The sequence below is a fragment of the Serinus canaria genome, chromosome 8 (assembly GCF_022539315.1).
Source record: "Serinus canaria isolate serCan28SL12 chromosome 8, serCan2020, whole genome shotgun sequence".
NCBI lineage: Eukaryota > Metazoa > Chordata > Aves > Passeriformes > Fringillidae > Serinus > Serinus canaria.
The window spans coordinates 9,663,520-9,686,189 of record NC_066322.1 but is presented as its reverse complement, the minus strand read 5'-3'; the positions used below and the strand labels follow the sequence as shown (position 1 = coordinate 9,686,189).

At 47.6% G+C, this 22,670-nt stretch overlaps 1 protein-coding gene across 1 annotated transcript in view; it reads right to left on the bottom strand.

The window, feature by feature from the left end:
* Positions 1-6,954: 6,954 nt before the first annotated feature.
* Positions 6,955-22,670, bottom strand: part of EIF2B3 (eukaryotic translation initiation factor 2B subunit gamma) — a 105,121-nt gene continuing 89,405 nt past the window's right edge. The window contains exons 10-11 of the mRNA XM_009088668.4: positions 17,588-17,691; positions 6,955-7,170 (exon numbers count right to left, since the gene is read on the bottom strand). Coding sequence (XP_009086916.1) covers positions 7,118-7,170; positions 17,588-17,691 — 157 coding nt within the window. The 3' untranslated portion in view covers positions 6,955-7,117. The remainder of the gene's footprint in view (positions 7,171-17,587; positions 17,692-22,670) is intronic.

Genomic DNA, 22,670 nt, shown 5'->3' with positions numbered 1-22,670 from the left:
TTCCCCCACAGGCTGGGAAGTTGATAGTCCCTTTTTCTCCCTTTTAACTGGGAGGGAAGGCCTCAGCTCCATTAAGGTGCACCCGAATACAGCTGCCGGCTACCTTGAGCGCGCAGCCCCCATCCCCGGCCGCGGCCGAGCCGTCGCATCGGGCGGTTTGGATGTATTTTTCTTGATCGCTGGCCAAGCACTCTCTCCTGCAAAGCAGCATGTTTCTCATTTTCTGTAGGTTTAACTCCAAATTAATTTGTAAGTGATCTAGGTTTCTTGTTCCCCGAAAGATACCTAATAGCGGGGGGAGAGCTCCTGCCAACCGAAACGTCTCAGCGGGTAAAGGAAAAGCAGGAAAAAGAATCCCAGGAACTGTGACCCCTGGTGGGTATTTAACAAGGTGTCAGGGCAAGGGATTTTCGGAGCCAACTAAGTGGATGTGACACCGGCCCTGTGGGTCGGGACGGGATGAGGGGATGCTCCCGCCGCGGCAGAGTTTGCTGCTGCCAGGTCTCATCCTGATCCAACCCTTCCTTGGGGGCAGCAGGAGCAGGGAGGGATGCTCAGCACTCCATTGCTTGGACTGGTGAGTGCTGCGAGCCCCGAGGTGCGAGAAAAGCTGGGGGAACGGGATATGTTTGGGGTTGGGGAGAGCCATCCCGATCATGAGCCGGTGGAGTTGCCCTCGCTGGGGGACCAAGGGAGCGTGTTCATACTGGACGAGGGCTGCGGAAGCGCTGGCGCCTGCAGGGAGGCAGGGGAGGCCCCACAGGGTGGTGGTCCCCTAGGGCCGGTGGGTGGTGGGAGGGGGCCAGCGAGCCCGCCGGGCGCCCCTGCCGCATGGGAAGCGGGCACGGTTTAATTGGGCGGGCGGCCGCTCGGCGGGGCCGGCTGCTGGCAGGCGGACACAAGCTCTTTTGTCTCCGCTCTCGCTCCCGGCACCGGCTGGGGCTGGCAGGGCCCGGAGCGGTGCAGCCACTGAGAGCCGAGCTCGCCACCGGGGCAAGCAGCCAAACCCACCCCGGCTCCTTGGGCTGTCACAGGCCCTTACTGCACGCGAGGAAGTGTCCAGGTGGCCAGTGGGGCTTCCTGGCTGATGAGGGGTTAGGAAATGTGTGGCAATCCCCCGCAAAAGGCCCTGCAGTTCTCCCCGTGCCCCCTTCTTGCCAGGAACACGCAAGACCCCTTCTCTCTCTGCTGACTGGTCCCCTGAGCTTCGTGGCCAGGGATCCTGGGGCAACAGGCGTGTGAAAGCACCCTGGATTTTGTTCTCCAAGGTGGGATCTACAAGAGGATGCCAAGGAGGGATCTATAGTGAGAGCAGCCACTGCTTTTGGATCCTGGTTCCTCTTGCATCCCTCCTGCCCCTCAGCTCCACTCCGATCCTTTCTGTGGAGTGGGTCACCAGCCAGGGGCTCTGCCTCTCATCCCTTCCCCTTCACCCTACTGTGGGAAGCTGGGGTCTCCTCCCACACCCTAATGCCACGGTGGCTCTCCAACCCCACAGGCAACATCCATGAGGATGGATCATGGCAGGGCTGAGGAATAAGGGGCAGACCTCCACCACGGTCCACACTGCCTGGTCTCCCAGGGCCACTCCCAGGAGCCTCCTCTCCCAGAAGTCTCTTGCTACAGGAAGAATAGGGGCTATGAAGACTGGAAAGGACATCATGATGAGAGCATTGAAGAGAGAACCCCAGGTGATGGGGTGGATGGTCTGGCCACCATCCAGAGCAGACTGGACTCCTCAGAGAGCAGTCCCAGCCCCTTGCACAGAGGGAGCGTGGCTGGGGTGGCAGGGTGTGTCACAGCCAGCTGTGGATCAGCAGTGGCTGCAAGCAGAGCGCGGCCAAATCCCTTCTTCACGGCATCCGACACCAACCACCCCCTTTGGAGAAAGGCCCAAGCAGGGGAAGATGTTGCTGTTGCTCAATGACCCTGTGAGGGCCTGGGTCCTTCCTGGCACCACTGGAAATGGCTGGGTGACACAGCTGAGTTGCCAACCCAAAGAGCAGGCACCATCATCACCATGGTGAGCAGCATCTCAAAGATGGCACAGATTGGCCAAGTTTGCCTCCTCAAGTCTCTCAACCTATCACCAGGGGATTCATGGCTTTCCTTGTCTGGGAAGACAGCTGGATGCTTTGGGGGACCCTGGTGCTGGGGTGGAGATCAGAGGGAAGGGGCTGTGAGGCCATTACCCACTGACCATCCCACCTGTCACCGCTGCCAGTGTAGCCGGTTGGTTGCTCCTCACCATCCCCTCCAACTCTCCCAGTGCCAGCAGGCGGCTGCACCCCGGCCCCAGGTGCAGGTGTTCGCACTGGAGACCACAGTCCTGGGGAACAGCGCTGCCTTCCCTGCCTGGGGCAACCTGCATCCTGCCACAGGGTTAAACTCCCCAAGGAAAGGAGGGAGGAAGATAGGAAAAACAATCACAAGAATTTGTTTCATGCTGCCTGGATCCCTCCCCGCACGCAGCAGTGTTTTTGGACGGCCGATTTATAATCAGCAGTGTGGAATGTTGTAAATTAAATATTTTTAAACAACTTTGCTCTCTCTCTGGTTAAACATTTCAGAGATCGCTCTTTCTTGTCTGTCTCTTGCTGGGTGGTCCCTCCATTCGCCCGTACATCTTCCTCAAACACAATTAACCATTTAGATGTTGCACAAAGGAATAGCTTATGCATACAACACCAGTCGCTTGCTGCTCCAACCCTGGGGGAGGGAGGCAAATAAGAAGGCAGCTTCTTTTATTTTCTACTAAAAACAAAAACAAGAAAATCCCTTTTTCCTTCCCAAACTATCCCATTTTTCCTTGAATTGTAAAGGCACTGATCCAAGCTCATCAGCTGTCTTGGTCCTCAGTCCAACAATCCCCTTGCCGTCCCCCATCCCCTGAAATTCAACATTAGCATTTTAAAAGCCTAAAACATACAAGTTTATTTAGACTCAAACTCTCCCAAGCTCTTGCTTTCCATATTTATATACACACGTATTTTAACGTATATAAAATGTCTGTCTATAGGACCTGGAAGGAAGTTCCCGTCTGCCGGCCCGTCTGGGAGGCACAGGCGCGGCTGTGGACCTTGGCTCCTGGGAGATGGAGTGAAAACCGACAGGATCCAGAAATCAGCCTCCTGCCTGAGAGGGAGTGAGCCTCGGTGGGCAGGCTGCTGCAGAGGTGCTGGGGCAGGGGGTGGGGGGGTGCTGGGAAGGCACCCCCCATTTCGTGAGGGAATCTCCACATCCCCAAATTAACTCTGCAGGTGGCCAATGAGAAGGGCCCCGTGCTCTGCGCTCCCCCATGGCTCTGGGATGGGCCAGGTCAGGGCACAGTGGGCAGCCTGCAATGCCGAAGGCCCCAGCCCCAACTGCCCACTGCAATAATCAATCCTTTAAAACAGATAACCAAAGGCCACAGGAGTGGCTGTGTGTGACGGGAAGGCAGCACTGCGGTGTCCCGGGGCTGGATTACACCACACACTGTGCAACATGCGTCTGTCACACCACTGCTGCCGGCACAGGCGGCTCCTCTGCGAGCCCCACGTGGGGCTTGATTTCACTCTGCCTTGGGCAAGGACCACAGCAGCCACTATTGGCCCTCACTGGGGACTTGGGCCAGCGTGAAGGCAGTAAGGCACCTCTGGAAAACAATGGTGTTCCCCAGACCTGTGGGGTTTTATTAGGAAAATTCTCATCTCTGGACCAGCGAAGTCCAAAGGGTGGCCAGGGGCATGGTGAAAAGCACTCTTCCCAGGCAGCCAGAGGAAGGACAGTAGGGTGCAGAAATAAGCAAGGAAGCCAGCAGGAGCATGGCTCTGCACAATCAACCTTGGAGACTGATGGCAGTAAAAGACTGTCAAGTCCTTGTGATCCCAACCCTGAGAGGTTCTGGAGAGTGCTATTGCTAGGGCTGCACACACAGTGTTACCTGGACAGGCGACACCGTGTGTGCAGGGGAGCCAGACCTCTGTACCTGAGACCATATGACTGCTCAGGCTCTGCTCTCCTCTTCCTGCACAAAAGCCAAAAAACTGTCCTAAAAGCAAGATCAGAGCTAGGTGCAAAGTTTTTGTGTCCATTTCAACACCATGGGTATGGGAAGCCCACCATCCCTGGGAATGGCTGCCTGTTTGCCTTCACCTCATGTGGCTCTCTTCCATTGCTGCCAGGAAGATGGGAGCCATCTGCTTTGGTTTGACTGCAGAAGGGATCAGATGAGCTGCTGCTTCTTGAGAGATCCCAACAGCCACCTACAAAAGCAAACACAAACTGCTGAGGGAAGTGAGCCACAGCTCTGGATGTCTGCAACTGCCCAACAACTGCTCTTCCCAAATCTGTCTTACAAATGGGCTTGGCTGCAAAAATCTTGGCAAGCACCTGGCTGCAGAGCTGCTGCCAGTTGCACCCAGCTCTCATAAGAGCCAGAGTGAGAGGTCAGAGCTTCAGGTGCCCCTGCCTCGGTGTGCCAACAGGGCAGGACCCACAGGAAGAAGTGTGGCCAGGTGTACACACACACCAACCCTCCTGCCCTGATGACAGGAAAAGCCTTTCGGGAGCAGCTGGCAAGACACCACTCAGGAAAGACCACAAGCCAGTGGTCCTGCTGGCCATCAGGACATCAGGTAAACCTCTGCTTTACCCCATGCAGATCCAGCATGTGACAAGCCACTGCAAGAACCTTTTCACAGCAACCCTGGTGTTACATCTGCCAAAGAAGTGTTCAGGACAAGTCTGCCCAGAAAGAGCATGCACCTGCAGAGCTGGAGAACTTTAATTTCTCCTTCAGATAAATGTTGCCTATATAGCACCACTTTGACACCAGTAATACTGTGATGGGCAAGAGCTGTAATGCTCAGCTGTCTGGGTGTGACAGAGCAGCTTATTTGTGTCTGAGAGGTGCCCCATTCCTAAAAGTTGGTGAGCAGCCTGTACCAGTAACACCTTCCAGAATGTCTCTGTAAACTGGGACCAAACAGTCACATCCAAAACTACCTGGGAACAGAACTTGATGTCCTCAGTCGCCTCCCCAATTTTCTCAATGACTCCAACATCACCCGGTTTGTGAAGTTGCCTGGCCCAACCCATCACATGCTCACCTGATGATGACAGCAGTGTGGAGGCCAGGTTAGATGAGGAAGGGTTAACCTCCCAGTGCCTCTCTTGGGATTCCTGAAGGCCCTATTATCCTGAACTATTTTTCATAATTACTGCCACACACGTAGACTACATCAAGAGGGAATCTTCACTTTGATAATTTGTGCTGTGAAATCTCACTTTGGGATCTACTTTTATCTCACACCAAACACCTGCAGGTCGTAAAAGGCGAAAAGGAAAAGAAAATGCCTCAAATCCTAGCCAGGTTTTCAAGTGTCAGAGAACACTAAATTAATGCTAAATTCTAACCGACACAGTAAAGAGCCCCCCACCCTCTTCTTAAATTAGCTAAACAAAAGGACTGAGACTTTAACATATAATTAAGGCACAAGGAGGTAAAGCTGTAGCTGCTAAACAAGGCAATGCAGACTTTTCAGAAGATGTATCCTAAAAACAGAAGGGGAGAAGGCTTTGTGTTTCAGCAAAAGGATTGTGAGTCAAAGTCCCTGTAAACCTCTCAAGGCTTTGCCAGCCTTCTGGTAAAATGCAAAGCCAGGTAATTACACTCCACTCTGCTTCTGTTTCTACACACCCAAAATGGAGCCTCTCTCCCTTGCCGCACACAGAGACAAGAACTCTCTTTAATTAACCTCTGTAAAACCTCTGTGATCCTTGGATGAGAAAGGCTTCTTACCTTAGGAACATGTTTGCACACATACACGAGACAAAACCTCCAGCACAAAGCTGGAGCTGAACTGCAGTGCATTTCTTCTCTGCAGCTTGTCACAGACCTTGAAGCTCGTCCTTACCCATAGTTTCCATTCCAATCTGGTCCTTTAGAAGAAGGATTTTGTTTATGAAACTCAGGGAATGTCTGGATTATAATCTCTCTCCTGTCAAAATAACTAGGAAATGGTAACTCTCCTTGGGGTCACAGATGCTCATGAAGCACACATTTAACATTTATCACTTCAGTTAATGAAATACCATCCCTGCCAGTTGCTGTAAGCACCTCTGGATGTCAAACTGCCAGGGGCAGATAAATGTCCCGTTCAATCGTACTACATTCTAATAAACAGCTTTTAGCTAGGAACTTGTGTCCAATTTATAAACATTAAAGAACAGCTTGTGTTTCAATCCCATCCAGGTGCTTTACAATCCTGGCACAGGCCCTGACCACAAGGCTGTGCGTTTCACATTAACACGAGCGACTCATCTCAGAGACACAGGTACAGTCATCCACAGATCAACCAAGTGTGGGGAGAGACCTCTTGTCTGGGTTTAGGAACAGTGGACTGACAGGAAGAATAATCAAAATAAGGCAAGGAGTACCCACTGTTTATACCTCACGCTTCCTTCAGCTCCACCAGTTCTCACATACTTGCTCTTGGGCAGAATTTCAAAGTATCAGACCAAACTCAGCCCTGATGGAAATGGGTGCCAAACTCTTTGACTGCATTACAGAGGAGAAGAGGCAGAGATTAAACACTTCTGTGCAGTGGGGCAGCATCATGAGAGACAGCGAGGAGGAGGAGGAGGAGGTCGGCGAAGCTGCCGGGCTGCAAAGAGCAGCCGGCATGGCCGCTGTTCTCACTGTCTGCCTGCTGTGCTGATGAGATGCACAAGCAGCATCCTGAGCAGTTTCTCCCAGGCTCAGGGACGGTGGTGCAGGACTGCAGGGACGTGATTTACACCGCAGGGAGGGCGGCTAAGTCATTCTTTGGAGTGGGCACAGTCTGTGTGGTCCCCGCTCTCCCTTCTGCTGGAAAAGTACAGTGCGCTGGCCAGGCGCAGGAGCCGATATAACCCGGCACCAACCCGCGCGCATCCCAATGAGGGGGGAGGGGCCCACGGACACTCCGCTCTGCAAATACTCCTTTATTAAGACATAAATATAAGCTGAACAGGAAAGGAGCAATGACAGGGTAAACCATGCCAGTACTGATCTGTACGGATGATCTTACGATGCTTGAACATCTGGTTCTGCTGCTGGCTTCCATAAAATCATCTTTAAAAGCTACTCGGGTTATATCTCCATCAGCTGTTCGGTGCCCACAATGACTTCATTAACATGTTTGGCTGAAAAGAGAGAGGGAAGAAAAGAAGAGCAATTGAGTTTTGCAGCAGAGCTTCAGACCTTGCATTTTTCAAATCTGCAACTTTAAAACAAATGAGAAAAGCAGATTCTGGAGAACTCAAACAGAGATTTGCTGAACTCCAGCGTCTCTCCGACAGTATCCCACACACATGGTGAAAGCCTAAACAACTGACTAAACACCAGGAGATTTCTCTAATGAGAGTTTTCACATGTATGTGTCACTAATAAACAAGAGAGGCCCTACGGAAGTCACAGCTGCTACTGACAGGTGTACACCTAGGTCAAGGCAAGGAACCATCAACATCTAACATGGAGATTAGACATAAAATCAAAGATCAGTAATCCACCCTGGCCCTACAAAGCACTGTCTACCCGAAACTCTTTGGATGCTGGGGGGGAAAAGGGCTGCTCAGCACCAGGGGCCCATCACCAAGGCAGTGTGAGATCCTCTCAGCAATCTCAACTCAGCCCTGGCAGCTTAAAAACACAAGTTTTTTTGTGTTTTATTTTCTTTTATTTTCTTTTTTTTTTTAATTTAAACCTGACCCTCCTGTGGAGCAAATTTGTTGGAGGGGCAATTTCTGCAAGGTCATTCCTTTGCCTGTTCCCAGGAGCTTTGCACAGCCCCAGCGGACACATTAATGTGCCAGTCCCTGCCCCAGCACTGTTAATGCACTGTACTGAAAGAGCCTTCCCTTTAAAATGCAAAAGCAGCTTGTCAGGGAAGGACTGCAAATAAAGGATCTAAAGCCAAAATAATAAAAACACGCAACTGAAAGCCCAGTGCCTAAAAAACCCAAGCATGTGGCCTCAGAGCATGACACAAAGCTGGTGTGCTCTAAGTGGGTGTCCTCAGGGTACTGTGGGGGAGGTGGTGAATCTAAATTGCCCTCCAGGAGCTGGACACCTATTCAGGTGGAGCTCAGGTGCAGTGTCCCATGCCCCTAGGCTCTTCATCTTACCTCCTGCAATTAGGAATAACAATTGTCTCTGGAGCCTGGGATAAAGTGTCAAGGCCTGTGAGGGGCTGGGATACACCAATGAAGGCTCTGGTGTCTCCCACACCTTACACAGCAGTGGGGGTAGATAGCCAAGGATGATTGAAATGATGAGTTGCATTTTATTTACCAGCCTAAAACTCCTCCCCTCAGGGGAGTGGATCTTGCAAGATCGCTGCAAAACAACAAATATGCCACCTTTGGCTAAAGGAAGAAATTCCTGGCAATCTGAAAGTGGTTGGGCCAACATGGTGCTTCTCTTGGTTTAAAATTCAAGATGCAACCTTTGTACTGCGCAAATCATTGCTCCAGTAAAGATTTGATCAAATTGTGCTCTATAAACTTCTGCACTGTGGCAAGATAATTTCTCACTACAACCTCAACCCCACAATCATATGGATCATATGCAATCTTCTCAGCGTGAGGGACAGAATGAGTGAGCCACACCACTTGCTTTCAGAGACCCTTTGTGAAGGCTAAAATAAGGAGACCAAGGGGCTGCCTCTCTCCTGCAGCATCAGATTGAGACATTAGCTCTTTGCTCAGAGTATTTATTGTAAACTGGTAATTAGTCCTGAAGCCTCACATTAACATCCTGGAGCTCAATCTCCAGCACTTTGGGCAGGATGAGCAGAGGTGGATGCAATGCTCAGGAAAATGAGGGGCTGACTGTACAAGTGCCAAGTGCAAGCATGATGTAGGTAGCACCACACAACTTCTCCAGGACAGCTCTTGCCAATAGCCCCAAGTCCAGCCTTCAGCGCCTCTCTCCTCCCGTCCTGGACCCCACACAGCCTTGCCAAGGTACCTCAAATCCAACCTGCAGCATTTCTTGCTATAACATTCCTCACCCCCAACAACTTTCCCAATATATCTCAACAGGCCCTGTAGCAACTCCTGTGACTCCATTCCTGAACCTCCTCCAAGCAGACTATCTATCATGTTGATTTCTATGATGTGAATAAGACCCTGGCTACCATCCAGTGAGAGTAATTATATTATGCCTCTGCAGATTAAATATGCCTTCATCTAGGCTTATAGAGAGCCATGTCAATTTACAGTTCTATATATAGGTTATCTGTAGCAATACTTTTTAATAAGGAACTTCTTGCTTCATTTCAGACAGCATCCTGCACGGTCCTAAATGTGCAGAGCTGGGATGGGTCCTGTCACATACCTTGCTGCAGAGGGGTACAGACTATTTGTATTTTGCACTGACATGCTTGCAGCAGCCTTATGGTGTTTTGTATTTTACACCTGATGAACTCAAAATGTTTTTTGAGAATGGGTGAGTAAGAGCATTCCTGTTTTACAGATGGGGAAACTGAGGCAGCAGTGAGTTTAGGGAGCTTAAGCAGCCAAAGCTGCATGGGAAATTGGAGCCTGCATTCCCTCATCTCTCACCCCTCTGCCTGTTTCATCTCTTCCTTGATCACTGTGGCCCAGATTCCCCAAGCGGGCACACAAAGAGGTCACTGCTACCTCAGACTCATACGAAACCACCAAACCGATTTCTTCTTGTAAAGGCTTAAAGAAAACACATGAATCTGCCTGTCTAAAATCCACAAGAAAGTTTTTAAACGATAAAGGGAATGGTTTTGCTAGAAACAAAGCCCCATTCCGCACCCCAAGGGGATGTGGTAGGCAGATAAGGATTCACCCTGCTTCCCTTTTCCATTCCCAAAGCCCTTCTTGAGGAGCGAAGGGAATTCAGACTCCAGTGTGTGTGTGCCAGAGAGCTGAGCTGGGGATGGTGTTTCATTATCAGAGGTGGATGCCAGTTGCCAGTGGCTCTGGCTGGTACCAGCAAGCTCACTTCCCGCAGAAACTCTGCCTGAAACTCTGGGGGAGGAGGGAGAAGTAGCTCACACGCTTTGCTGTTCAGCTCCCTTTCTCCTTCCCCAGCTCCCCATTATGGATTTCTTACCAGGCTGCCTTTTATCTGACACTGGCGGGGTTACAGATGCATTCAGCCCAGAGAAAGAGAAGAAGACAGATTAGAGAAAAGACTTTGAGAAAGCCTTAAGAGTTGGACTCTTCAACCTTAAATCATATTCAACTAGATCTTCTCAGATTGGGAGCATCTGGTGCTAAGCAAATCCAGAGCTGATCAACACATTCAACCTCCTGATTAGCACTTTGCTTCAACTTGCTGACGCAGCCCAGCCTGTAGTCTGCCTGGGTGCTTGAACGGAGTGTCCACGGAGACTTTACTGAGTGTAAATCAAAAACCTGTCACTCGTTATATACGTGTTCCTGCTTGGGAAGACATTTGTTTACCCATACTGTACACTAGCCCCTTAAAAACATACGCACAAGGCGAGCTAGAGAGCAGAGCAGCTTTTGGTGCTCGGCTAAAAACAAATTGTAATGCAAATAAACAGAGGGGCGGAAATGACTGCGCAGCCCAGCACAAACCCCACCGGCAGGCTGGGGGCCGGGGACCCAGCGCTCCCCAGCCTTCCTGGCAGGTTCCTGCCAAGCCACTCACAGAAAGGGGATGCCGGAGCATTCCTTTAAAAGCCATGTGAAAGCATCTCCTTGTTGTTTGCTCAATTAGCCCCAGACAGATTGCTGCTGCTGCTGCTGGTGGCAACGCTGGGTTGTAAAGGAGGAGGGGAAGGAGGGGAAAGGGAGGGAAAAAAAAAGAGAGGAAAAAAAAGGGTTAGGGCCTAGGCCCAGGACCACCACGAAGTTTCAGCCCTCAGGGGCTCCAGAAAACGTTCAGTTTACTCACTCAATTACATACACTGTTTTATAAACCCTTTAAAATAAAATAGAAAACAGTCCCTGGCACAGAATTACTGCTCTATTATACAGCAGTGATGAAAGCCACTGCTGTGTATTTGCTCTCTTTAAAGCAAGAGATAGTTTAACTTAAAAAACTAGGTGGGGGGGAGGGGTGGCTGCAGAAACGCATGCACGAAAACACGCTGTGGGTGGTTCCCACCACATTCACCCAGGACAGAAAGGATCAGAGAGTGGGAGAGAAGAGCAACTTGTCTCTGCAGTGATGGTTGGCTCTGGAAAAGCAGCCAGGTTAGGGGGGGGAGAGGAACTAAAGGGGCTTAAGGGGATGGGAAGCAGCTGAAGCTTGACTTTGGGAGGCTGGAGGGTGTTTTAAATTACATGTACAGATAAAGAAGGGAAGCAGGTGATGGGGGCTGATTTGTTTGTGTTTACAGAGCAGTGGGACTTTCCAGTCAAGGCCTGTTCTCTCCTCAGCCAAGCCTTACTTACATGATCACTGGAGACCAGGGTGACCACACTGTGGCCCCAAAGGCCAGGCGTGTCTCACAATTTCTCCCGCGTGCCAGGTCAGCCCCAATGTGCAGGCATCAGTTCAGCCCATGGGTCCCCAGCAATGATGATCCCCATGAGTGGTCCAGCTGCTCCCAGGATTCCTTTATGCAGGGAATGAGGGATGTGCAGCTCACCCCAGGGGGTTGGTGGCAGCCTCAGGCAGATCAGTTCTGGCCCACAGCTGGGGCCTCCAGCCCACAGAACAGACAGGCAGCAGGGATCTTACTTCTGCCTTATATCCAGCAACCACCAGTTCTCAGTGCTGGTAGCTCCGTGGTTCAGCTGAGGATTTTTTCATAGTTCAACCAGAATTAACCCCTTTCCTCTCAACCCTTCTGGGGACTAGATGTGTCTTGAGAGTGTGAAGGTAAGAGTGAGTCAGTGCCCACTGAGAGATGACTTTACTGTGGCTTGGAGCAGATAGATTGAGAGAGTGAAGGAAGAGAACAGAGATGTACAGGGTAAGTGATCACACAGGGTCTTAGAGGAAAAGTTAGTAAAGGGAAAAGGAGACCCAGAGCTCAGGATGCACCTAAGATAGCAAGCTCCTTGGGGAGGGGGACATGCTTGAAGTCCTCATACTGGGACAGAGTCCTAGCAAAGTGTGTGAGAAAGGACTGGATTACATCCATCAGTGCTCCCATGGGCTATCACTCCCTCAAAGCAAATGCAAGCAGGGATCTCAAAAACAGCAGTCTGACTGTCTACATCTTAACTTCCTGATATGATGGCAGAGGTGCCATGTTTGCTTGGAGCACTGGACACAAGCCCTTGTCCTTTCTCAGTATCCATTGGGGTGTTCTTTCTGGCTCTTTCATGTGCCTGAGCTCTACCAGAGCAGAAGTAGTTATTTTCTCTGCGTGGAGCATGTAAAAATATTTCCACAAGGTTATGAACTGCTGCCTTCTGGGTAGACTTCAATATCAGCATGCTGTGAATGTGGCAGCACATTTAACCCACTCACTCAGGAAGCCTGAACTTCCCTGGCTGGGAATGACAGTATGCACAAGTGTGGCAGTCCCCGGCAGCAGAAGGGAGGCCAAAGCATCGCTGGATGGATATTCTAAGGAAGTTTTGCGCCACTGCTAAGGCCAGAACTCATAAACCATTTTTATACAACTTGGAAAGGAGGCTTATTAGGATTAGTTAGCACTATAGTCACTGCATAGTCACTGCAACAAAAATGTCAGCTATTTAAGAGATGCCTGTTTTAACTGCCAACAATATCTTTGTCATGGGCATTCAGCAGTTAAACTACTTTAGGGAGAAATCTTACCAATCTCTCAGTTTTGCTATAAATTCACACCATTCCTACATCACCTCCAGCTCATTTTGCACCCCTGTGCACAATATACATGTGTGCACTGTTTAGTCTGTGTCTGTTCTTCATGAGCCTTCCTAACTCCCATCTGCATAGCAGCATGCCTTCTGATCCCAACCCTGTGTCGAGCTAAGTGTTTTCAGTTCCTGAAGACTGCACCAGGAGGTACTCAGCATCTTGCAAGAGCAGATGCTCGCCCTTACTTGAATGCAGTGAGAGCATCAGAAAGTCTCTTGGTTTCTTTCTGTCCCCATCCTGTTAAATCTTGGCTCATGTGAAGCCTCCTCACAAGCAGGGAACCATTCACATATGGAGGTTTCATAAAATGTACCTGCCTTCAGAGGATGACATTAGAGAAAAATGTGCTCTTTGGCCCTCATTAAAATAAAACAATCTTATTCTGTTTCATTGAGAAGTCCTGGGACTCCAAGCTTGGAACAGAACTTGGAAAATGATTGGAAACGGGAGCCAGTCCTTACTGGATATGTGCCTTTTTCTCTTCTTGTGAGAAACCACACAGTTTTGGCTATGTGATAAGCCTTCGAAAAAAATCTGAAGTTTGCACATGTTCTCAGGAGGACAGCTAAAAGCTCCAGAGACTGCAGTGAGCACTCTTGACCACAGAAGTGCAGGAAGAAGGCAAGGCTTCCTCCCAGCTGTATGGACCAGTGGAGCACTTGGCACAGAACCACTCCCCCCGCCCTGTGCCCAGTACAGCCTGCCTGGGCATGAGAGAAAGGGATACAATCCAACTGAAAGCAGTCAGGGAATTAATGCTAGATGAAAAAAACGAGCATGGGACTGGAAATAGCAGCTATGGTCAGACCAGAGGAGGTGTCGGGTGGGTGTCTGGGAATAACCAAGTAAGAGAGAAAAACATAAGTCTATATGGGAGAAACAGTAGGAGAAAAACTAAAGAGAAGGCTAGGATTGGGATGAACCTGGTGCTGAGACAGAGCCATAGTGGAGAGATGTGAAGCAGGAATGAGGATCAGGTAGGATACAGATTTAGTTGGAGCCCCATGTCTGACGCTGGAAATAAATATGCAAATAAAACATCCCTGCCTCAGTGACAACAGAGATGAAAGCAAGGGATAAGGTAGTGAATTTTATACCAATTCTACTAGTTTTATACTTTGCATGAATGTTTGCTGTCTCTGCTCCTGGTGTTGCTTTGAAGAAAGGTTAGGCCACTTTACCTTGAAGAAGGGTTAGGCTGCTTTACTATACATGCATGTTCTTGGCTAACTGGTAGCAGATGTACAACGCTCTCCCTGCTGAATCTGGCCAAGAGACTCCTTTGGGAGCTGTACTTAGTGACTCCAGGCTCATCTGACTCCTTGACTGGCCCAACACCAGCACTCCCTCTCTCTAGTCCTACTTCACTGAGCACATGCTGCTTTTGAGCTCCTCTTTAAAACCAAGTTTATCAAAAAGGCTGCAGTGTGCTCTTAAGAACTGTCTTCAAAACAGTGATTGAATGCTCTGTGCAATGATGTTTTTTCAGAATGCTGTCTGCAATTTCCTATTCCTCCAAGAATTACTGCCTTTTTCTTAGGTACCAACATGTTTTTCAAACTGCTACCTGGTGAAGTAGCTTTCACAAAGCCCATCTATTAATTCTCTGCTAGCAAATTCCTTTAAGTATCAAAGAGGAAGGAAAGTGGATGCTTCCAAGGCATGGTAATAAAAGCAGTAGGAGAATAGCAGGGGTCTCAGGAGGCACGGCTTGCAAATCCAGAAGTTAAATAAAACTCCATACCCTGACTTCAACAGAGACATTTAAAAATACTGTCTCTGGCCAGTGCTGTGACAGGGTAGAAGTCAATGCAGGACTGGGATGACACTGCTGACAGTTACCTGCATTCCTGGGTCTCCAATTTTCTTTTTAGTTTGAAAGTACCAGGTTGCCTCTGATCTACCCCTGTAACCAGTGGTGAAGTGCTCCCTCTATTTAGGTGTCAAGAGATTTGCCAAGCCTATTATTAAGTGATGAGGTCTCCCACCATGTCCCCAGGGAGATTATCCCACAGCCTACCAGACCACATCGTTAGGAAAATGCTCCAGATAGCCAACCTAAATTGTGTTTAATTCAATCCCATTACTCCCAGCTGTACCATTTTGGACCACCCTAAACATACCCATATTATTCTGCAGAAGGAGAAGGATGAGAGCTGGTTTAAGTTACGTTTGCCTATCATTTGTGGTAGCTGTTCTCCTGCCATCCTTCTCGCATGGGACTGGAATTCATTTTATGAAAGGAGGTCAGTGCACCACTGGCTCAAAGAGCTCTTGTACCCCAAGCTGCCTGGGCAGTGTGGCCAGGTCTCATATGGTAGAGCAGGGAGCATACAGCCAGTTCTGCATCAAAGTCAACTGCGGGATCTGCTTGGGGCTCAGTAGGATGATTCAGGGATATTTCTACCTTTGATGAATCCTGGCTGATGTTCTGGAATAAAGGACTGCTATATTTTTATTTTTTTAATGTTTCTGGGAAGGTGTATGGAGTTTTGCTGAGGAGGTTTCTACTCCCAGAAACTGGAATGTGTAACTCCCAGACTAGGGTCAGCAGCCAGCAGCTACTGCTTATGTCTGCTGAAGGGTGATCAGCTTGCAATAAAAGGTGGCTCCTACCCAAGAGAACAAGGTTTTTTCTTTACCCGGCCATGGAAGCTCAAGTTTGAAGAAGGAAAAGTTACCAAACAGAAAAACACAGCCAAAGTCTTGATGAAGGGTGCAACATGGAAACAGATTTACAGGGCCACACCAAAAGCTTGGCAGAAGATACAGGAAGTCTTGGGCAAGGGAAAGGAAGTCATGACATGCTTTCACAGCGAAAAAGAGAAGACCCAGTCTACTATGGGATCAGTCAAGGTCAGAAGAGACATGCTGGGCTGGAAAGACTCCATGGTGCAGGAAGTCAGTCATGAACTTCACAGACAGATCCCAGACCACCAAGGCAAACCTGACCCCCAGCCCAAAGAAATTCTAGAATGGTTAGGAAACTGAGGCAGGAAAGTGAACTGAGGCTTTACTATTTTTTCTTGCTCAGCATAATGGTGTATTTATAATCTACCTGAATATGTCTCTAGAAATGTCCATCATACATTTCTTAACAACCTCTAGTTAACCCAAGAAGTGGGTTTAAACTTTGGGGAGGGGAGCAGTAGACTCTCAAGAAAAGGCAAATGATCCATGGGTACAGCTCTGTTATTCTCCCTGGAAATACATCTACAGACCCTAAAAAATATTCAGACAAGGATGACAAGGACAATCAAGAAGAAAGACTAGTCTTCATACTACAATCAACCAGACTAGGATGTCCACCCTGGAAGATATTTCTAAAGTGGTTGTGATCAAGGTCAAAGGGGGATATTTCTGTCTGGTATCATCCACCAAAGAAATCAAATATATTACTGTTTCCTAAAATATTAGCTAAATCTACACCCTGTGTCCTCATGGTTCACACTGCAGGTTAACAACCAAACATACCCCAATTCACCTCTCCTGGTGATTCATGCACATGTGTAGATGCAGCACTTAGGGACATGCTTTAATGGTAGACTTGGCAGCGTTAGGTTTATGGTTAGACTTGGTGATATGAAAAGGACTTTTCCAACCTAAATGATTCTATGAAGAGGGCAATGAACCCCACAAAGGACGCCAATTCAGACTGGTGTGACAGGCAAAGCTGTGAGTAGACACAGCCACACAGAGACCGAGACCACAGTGAACTCACTGTGTTACCTACAGTATCAGAGACTTGCAACTGCAAGATCAATACTTTGTTTTCATGAGTCCTTTGTGTTTTTAGCTTCAATTTAAGGAAAATTTGTCATATGCGAAGCTGACAACGGATTATGCTATACTACATTAAGTTCAAGCCCTGCTCTGTATCAAGACACTTAGAACTGGGAATCCACCCACAAAGACAAAGCAAGCAAATAAATCCTCATCTGACTAAATAACTTCACATGAAGCTTGCAAAGGAACTCACTTTTGTCCTCGGTCTACACACTGGAGCAAGGATCTGCCAAACCCCAACCATAAATATTCATTAAAAAGCCTCTGCTTGGGATGCAGTCACTGAAACAGCCATTTCCTGCCCATTATCTCTTAGGGCAGGAAATCAACAGTTCCACTCATGCGGTTACCACCGAGCCCTCACCACCACGAGCACTCCCACTGGACAGCTGAACTTTGTATAAATGAGGGCCACGTAGATGTATCCTTTCTGAAGCCCCAAAATAGTACTTCATGGCAGTAAAGCAGATCTGAATGTAGCTGCCCTTGTACTTCATATTGAGCAAGCAGGTCCTAATATGATGTTCCACCTTGAGCTTTCCCTTGGAGCAAAGTGAACACACTGGCACTGTGGGTTGGGAGCATCTACAGAGAAGGATGTTTGTGTGCTCACTAAATTTGCTTGCTTTGCCCCTGTCACTGACAAAGATTACTAGTCAAAATTATGGCTCCTTCTGCTGAGGACAACCTCAGGCTGATCTAATTGTGGTCTCTGGGAAAAGACTGTCTCAGCACCCAATCTTTTTCTTTATAAGAACAACAGAGCTTTGCTGCCAACTTCAGGGGAGCAAACCACTGAACTTCTGCCAAGAAGCTGTACTTTCCATGAAAAAAAGTCCTGATATTATAGGACATCCCACTGTAGAACTGCTACAGTTTACTATCACTTCATGAAGAAGCAGGAGTAAAATCTCAAGGAAAAAGTTCTGAAAATGATGACAAATGCACAGTTAATACAGCTTTTGTACTTACCTTTGGTTTCCAGCCTCTGATCACTTCCAATCAAACAGTCCTTGATGTCTGCACCCTTCTCTATCACAGCATTATGACAAATAACACTGCCCTGAAGACAGCACCTACAACATAAACACAGGGAAAGCAAGAAAATAATTTAAATGACAGATACAGAAAAAGGTATCCACTGGAATATCTAATGACTCTGTGACATGATCCTGTAAGTAGGTTCAGTTCAGCTCCTTTCTCAAAAACTCCATTCTTCTTTTGATCCTCATACCCAGTTGCTGGAAAAACCTAAATGCCAGGTGTCAGATTGGCTTTGCAAAAAAGAGTTTGCAGTTTTACCTCCTGCTAGAACAGCCTTCCTCTACATTTCCTCAACAGAATAAATACTTAACTGAATAAATAAAGACTTGGGACCTGGATCAAGTCTTGGATTTTCCACAGACAGTCTGGGTAACTGCAGGGGTGGCTTCTCTGCTTAACTCCCCAGCTAAGAACAGGAGCAGCAGCACAGTCTTTCTCTGCAAATTTTGCTGAGCAGTTTTATGCATTCCAACTTGCCAGGCACGAAGAAAAGGGGGAGAGAAGGGGCAGATCAATACCTCAGCTGGTTGGCTTTGTTCATGTTACATTCAAGCACCCAAACATGATTATTCTGCAGTACTAAACCAATGAAACCTACACTACCTGCCTTGGGTATCTCCACATTCATGTTGCCTTTGACATCACTAAGTCTGAAATGCTACACAGGATAGAACTTTAGCAAAAAGCCACCTTATTCCAAAATGTATTTGAATCTGCAATAATCAGCTTTCAAATCTGCCAGTCCCATCCAGAGAGGAAAGGAGTTCAGAGTCCAACTGCTGGGTTTGTAACTTCTCTGCTGAGAGCTTCTGAGCTACTGCATTTCTCTGAACCCCTTCTTCCAGTAAGTTGGAACTTGTCAGTCTTAACTAGTATCTGTGATGTGTCCTGAAATGCTATTCCTTCAGCATGATGTGTCAGGTTAAATAGCATTAAATGTAACTTCTTTCAAAGTTCCAGAGAAGAAAATAGCTGTGAATCAAATGATTTCTTTCCTTATTTTCACATGTGCAAAGGTAGACAGAAGTTACTGAAGTGCAGAAAATACAGCTAAGATGTATCTAAAGATACTACCACTCATCAAAACCAGCTGATTGGGAAGAGGGTATAAGCGAGATCTATAACCCAGCAGAGATGCAGGTAATCTGCTCCCCCTAGATAACCCAATATTAATCCTGCTGTGAACCACAGCATCTCATATCTGCTTCCCAGTATTTTTGTCAATATTAATTACAATAACTATCAATATTATCAGTCCAACAACTGATCTCTGTCAAAACCAGAAGTTTTTGGCTTCAATGACCTTCTGCACAGTGAGCCGCACAGTTTAATGACCTGCAGCCATTCCCCACTTTGGATAGGAGCACCACCACTACTCTCTGCACTAGTGAAGCACGGCTGCAGTGCACCATCAAGCTGGCTTGTGGACAGAGCTGTCAGCCTGGAATCTGAATTAACAGAGTAGTTTTGGGATCAGGTCATAGCCCTGAGCCTCAATTCTGTATTCAATGGAGCAGTAGTCAGCTGAGGTCCTCAGAAGTGTGAAACATCGATCCTTACTCCAGACCGCTGATCCCAAAATTAATTAATAGTATTTTCCTGCTCACACAACACTATTATCTAGAACAAAGAATTTATCATTAAACATATTACAACTCTGTTGCTTGTGTGAGTCAGAGCAGAAACCATCTGCCCCACAAAACCACCATTAATTCTGCAGGAGTAAAAGCAATAAAACTGGACCTCAGTTGCAGTGGTTCACAGTTACAACCCCCCGTGAACAGACTGTCCCCTCTGAACAATTATTCTTTTAAGTCACTTAAACTCCCCCTCTGCTGACTTATAAGGAGGCAATATGAGCAATTATTCTACAAGCAACCAGCTCAGGTTGCTTTGGCATGGTTTTTACTAACATGTTAATAAGATAAAAAGCGGCAAAGATACACAGCAGACCCCTGCCTGTCTTTGCTCTCACACTGTCAAGATCTGCTTCCTTCCTAATAGCCTTGTGTGCCCGCACAGCGGCTCAGGCCATCTCCTGTGCAACAGCAGCTGCAGAGAGCAAGAGCAACTTGGCATTTCTGCTGGGCTAGGGAAGGGATCACTGGAAGCAGGACTGCCCACTGCTGCCATCCTGACTTAGCTTAGGACTAGCGAAGGGAATGGGAGAAGTTGCTCATTTCCCACTGAAATGGCTCCTATCCAAAACATGCACTCCAGCATACCTCCTCCTCCGTTGCTTTGAGCCAGTCAGATGAAAGCTTTCCCCTGCAAACTTTCAGGTTCCCACCATCTATCACTACTCCTGAGCATGAGAGCAGCTGTGAGTGCACTACACCTCTAAGCATTATCCTCATGCAGGAGGATATTCCCCAGAAGAGAGGGGATTTAAGCTGTTGGTCTGAAGTTCAGACTGGAGAATACTGCATGTGTGTTCAGAGCCTACTTGAGCATTGGCTTTCAACTCCCCGAGAAAGAATAGCATTGTAACCAAGAAACTGCTGATGACATTAACATCAAAGATAATGGGGGTTCCTGCCAAACCATTTTTTGGGAGGGACAGGCCAGGGAACCAAGATGAACTTGTCTGTGCCAGGTGCTTGCAAATCAACCCTTCCCTGGTGCCAGGGTAAAACAAAACCCAAGAACTCCACCACCCCAGGAGTTTCTTAAAACTTATAAACCCAACCAACTGCAGAAGTTTTAAAGCCATACTCAATGCTCAGATTACCCCAATCACACAAACCAGCAGCAAATCCGGCTTTTATTGCTCAAGTGGAACAAAACTTCAAGAGATAAAAACACAATTTGTGGGTGTTCCCTTCACCCGCTGACAGATGTAACACAGCCATTTTGAAACCACTTGTAAATGTCTTTTTTCTTAAAAAAAAAAAAAAGTTATAAAGCCTGCCAAGAGAAGTATTTTGTGTGTTTATTTAATTTTTACTATTTTTTTCAAGTTGAAGAGTAAGGAATAAACTTTTATTCTCTTACAGGGTAAATATCAGAACTCAGGGCACTGCTGTAGTCCCCTCGGCTAAACTGCCACCACAGTTCCTGCCTTCCACAACAATTAGGTGCTATTAGCCCTCAAAGGTGCTCTGACAGCATCCAGCTTCATCATCTCTGGTGCGTGTGCACATATGCACACATTGATGTACTGCTTTATAATGCAAACCATATTTATTTTTTCTCCTGAAAACGCAGTATATTTTTAAACTTTTCAGCACGGTGAAAACGGATATCTCCTGACCTTAAAATCCAAAGAGCATGTTCAAACCCACAAGAGGAACTAATTTGGGGCATTTGATTTACGGCTGAAATTTCAATTTGAATTTGTTTTAAGTGTAATCACAAACTGAAAGTCTGGCAGCTGGGTGTTTTTCAGAAAATAAATAAAAATATTCAGCGTACATCTGCATTCTAGAGAGAGCATTTTACAAGCCTAGTCCTGTAGTGGGAACAGATGTAGCTAAAGCATTAATTTGTTCTACAGGTACAACGTGTAAATGGGAGCATATGAGAGTGTGTGCCTACGTCTGTGTCTGTGTGTCCGCTACGTGCCTGCATCTGAGAGACAGACCCCGACTTTGGGGTGGGTTTTTTTGAAAGTGAGAGAACAAGAGCAAAAGGAGTAGTGGCCAAGGAGGCATGGGGGGATTACAAGGATTTAGGTCTTTAAACTGCAGACCACCTAACAAGATCACTCTGAAATGCCACTAATTTCAGTTAAGGCCACAGACCTCCCTTCCTCTGCCCTCCCTCTCTCCCCCATTGTAAACAACTAATCCCAGCAGAAAACAACAGAGAGCAAAATGTACACACATTCTGCAACATTCCAGGTCCTTCTTTATCTTTTATTTATTTTTCTAAAAGGTCAGCCTATGTATGGAGGGAGGGGGGAGGGGAAGAAAGCCAAAAAAACCTCAAGTCCATCTCTTGTGTGGGCTTGAAGGAAGCTGGGAGAAAGCAAAGTCCAAGAGCACACAATATGGAGCTTTTATAGCACAGCAATTCCTGGACTCGGCTTACTTTCTCCTCCCTCTATTTGTGGCAAAGTCACATAGCTTTAAACCAAAGGACAGGGTGGTCGATTACATCTGAAAGAAATGTAAAGAATTGGGAAAGAATTCCATCTCCTGTCGAAATTATAAATAAGGAAGTATTAATCCCAGAGACAGGCTGATTTATGTGGCCCTGGAACTGCTGACTTTCAGCCTAAGTATCGGTCTATAAATCAAACTCTTAAATCAAGTGTGTCAATTGCTGCAGCACTGTGATACTCGGGCAAAGCAAGGCACCTACCACTGAAAGCAGGAAGATTGCCAGGGGACTGAGGTGCCGTACCCTTCTTAATTTTCTGAAGTGTAAATCTGAGATCAAACATCCTTTGGGGAATGGGAAATCAAAATACGCAGTGCTCAGCACACCGGGAGCAGGCAGCAGGAGTCCAAGACACAACCCCCTAATTACAGGCTACCCACTGATTATTTAGGACTCTGTGATTAAAGTGATGAACGCTCCTGGGAGAAAGGGGCTTAAGTAACTGAGGTCAAGACCTCAACTGCAGCTCTCGCCCTGGTTGTGCAAGCTTAGGAAGGTATGAATGTCACAGGTTTGCCTTACAGCAAATCTCCTGAAATGCCAATGGAAGTTATCCAGGCCTGGTACTTTAATCCAATTGTGCCAAATAATCTCTGTTGGGCAGCAAAGCAAATGAGGTGTCTATAATGCAATGCTTAAAACTGTAGACTCACAAGAAAGAAAGCCTGGAGCACAAAGCCTAGGACAGCCTGTTGGTACCGCTCTGCTGTGCCAAGCAGTCGGGTCTCGTGCGCCTCCAGATGAGCTACGGAACGGAGAGACTGACACGGGAGTTAAAAGCAAAGGGGGACGTGCCTCAGCAGCTACTTTGCTGACTGAGGGGTAACAGATGTGAATTCCCTGGGAGCAACATCCCCTTCTGCCCTGACCAAGGAGATAACAGCCACCACAGGCACCTCAGGAACGC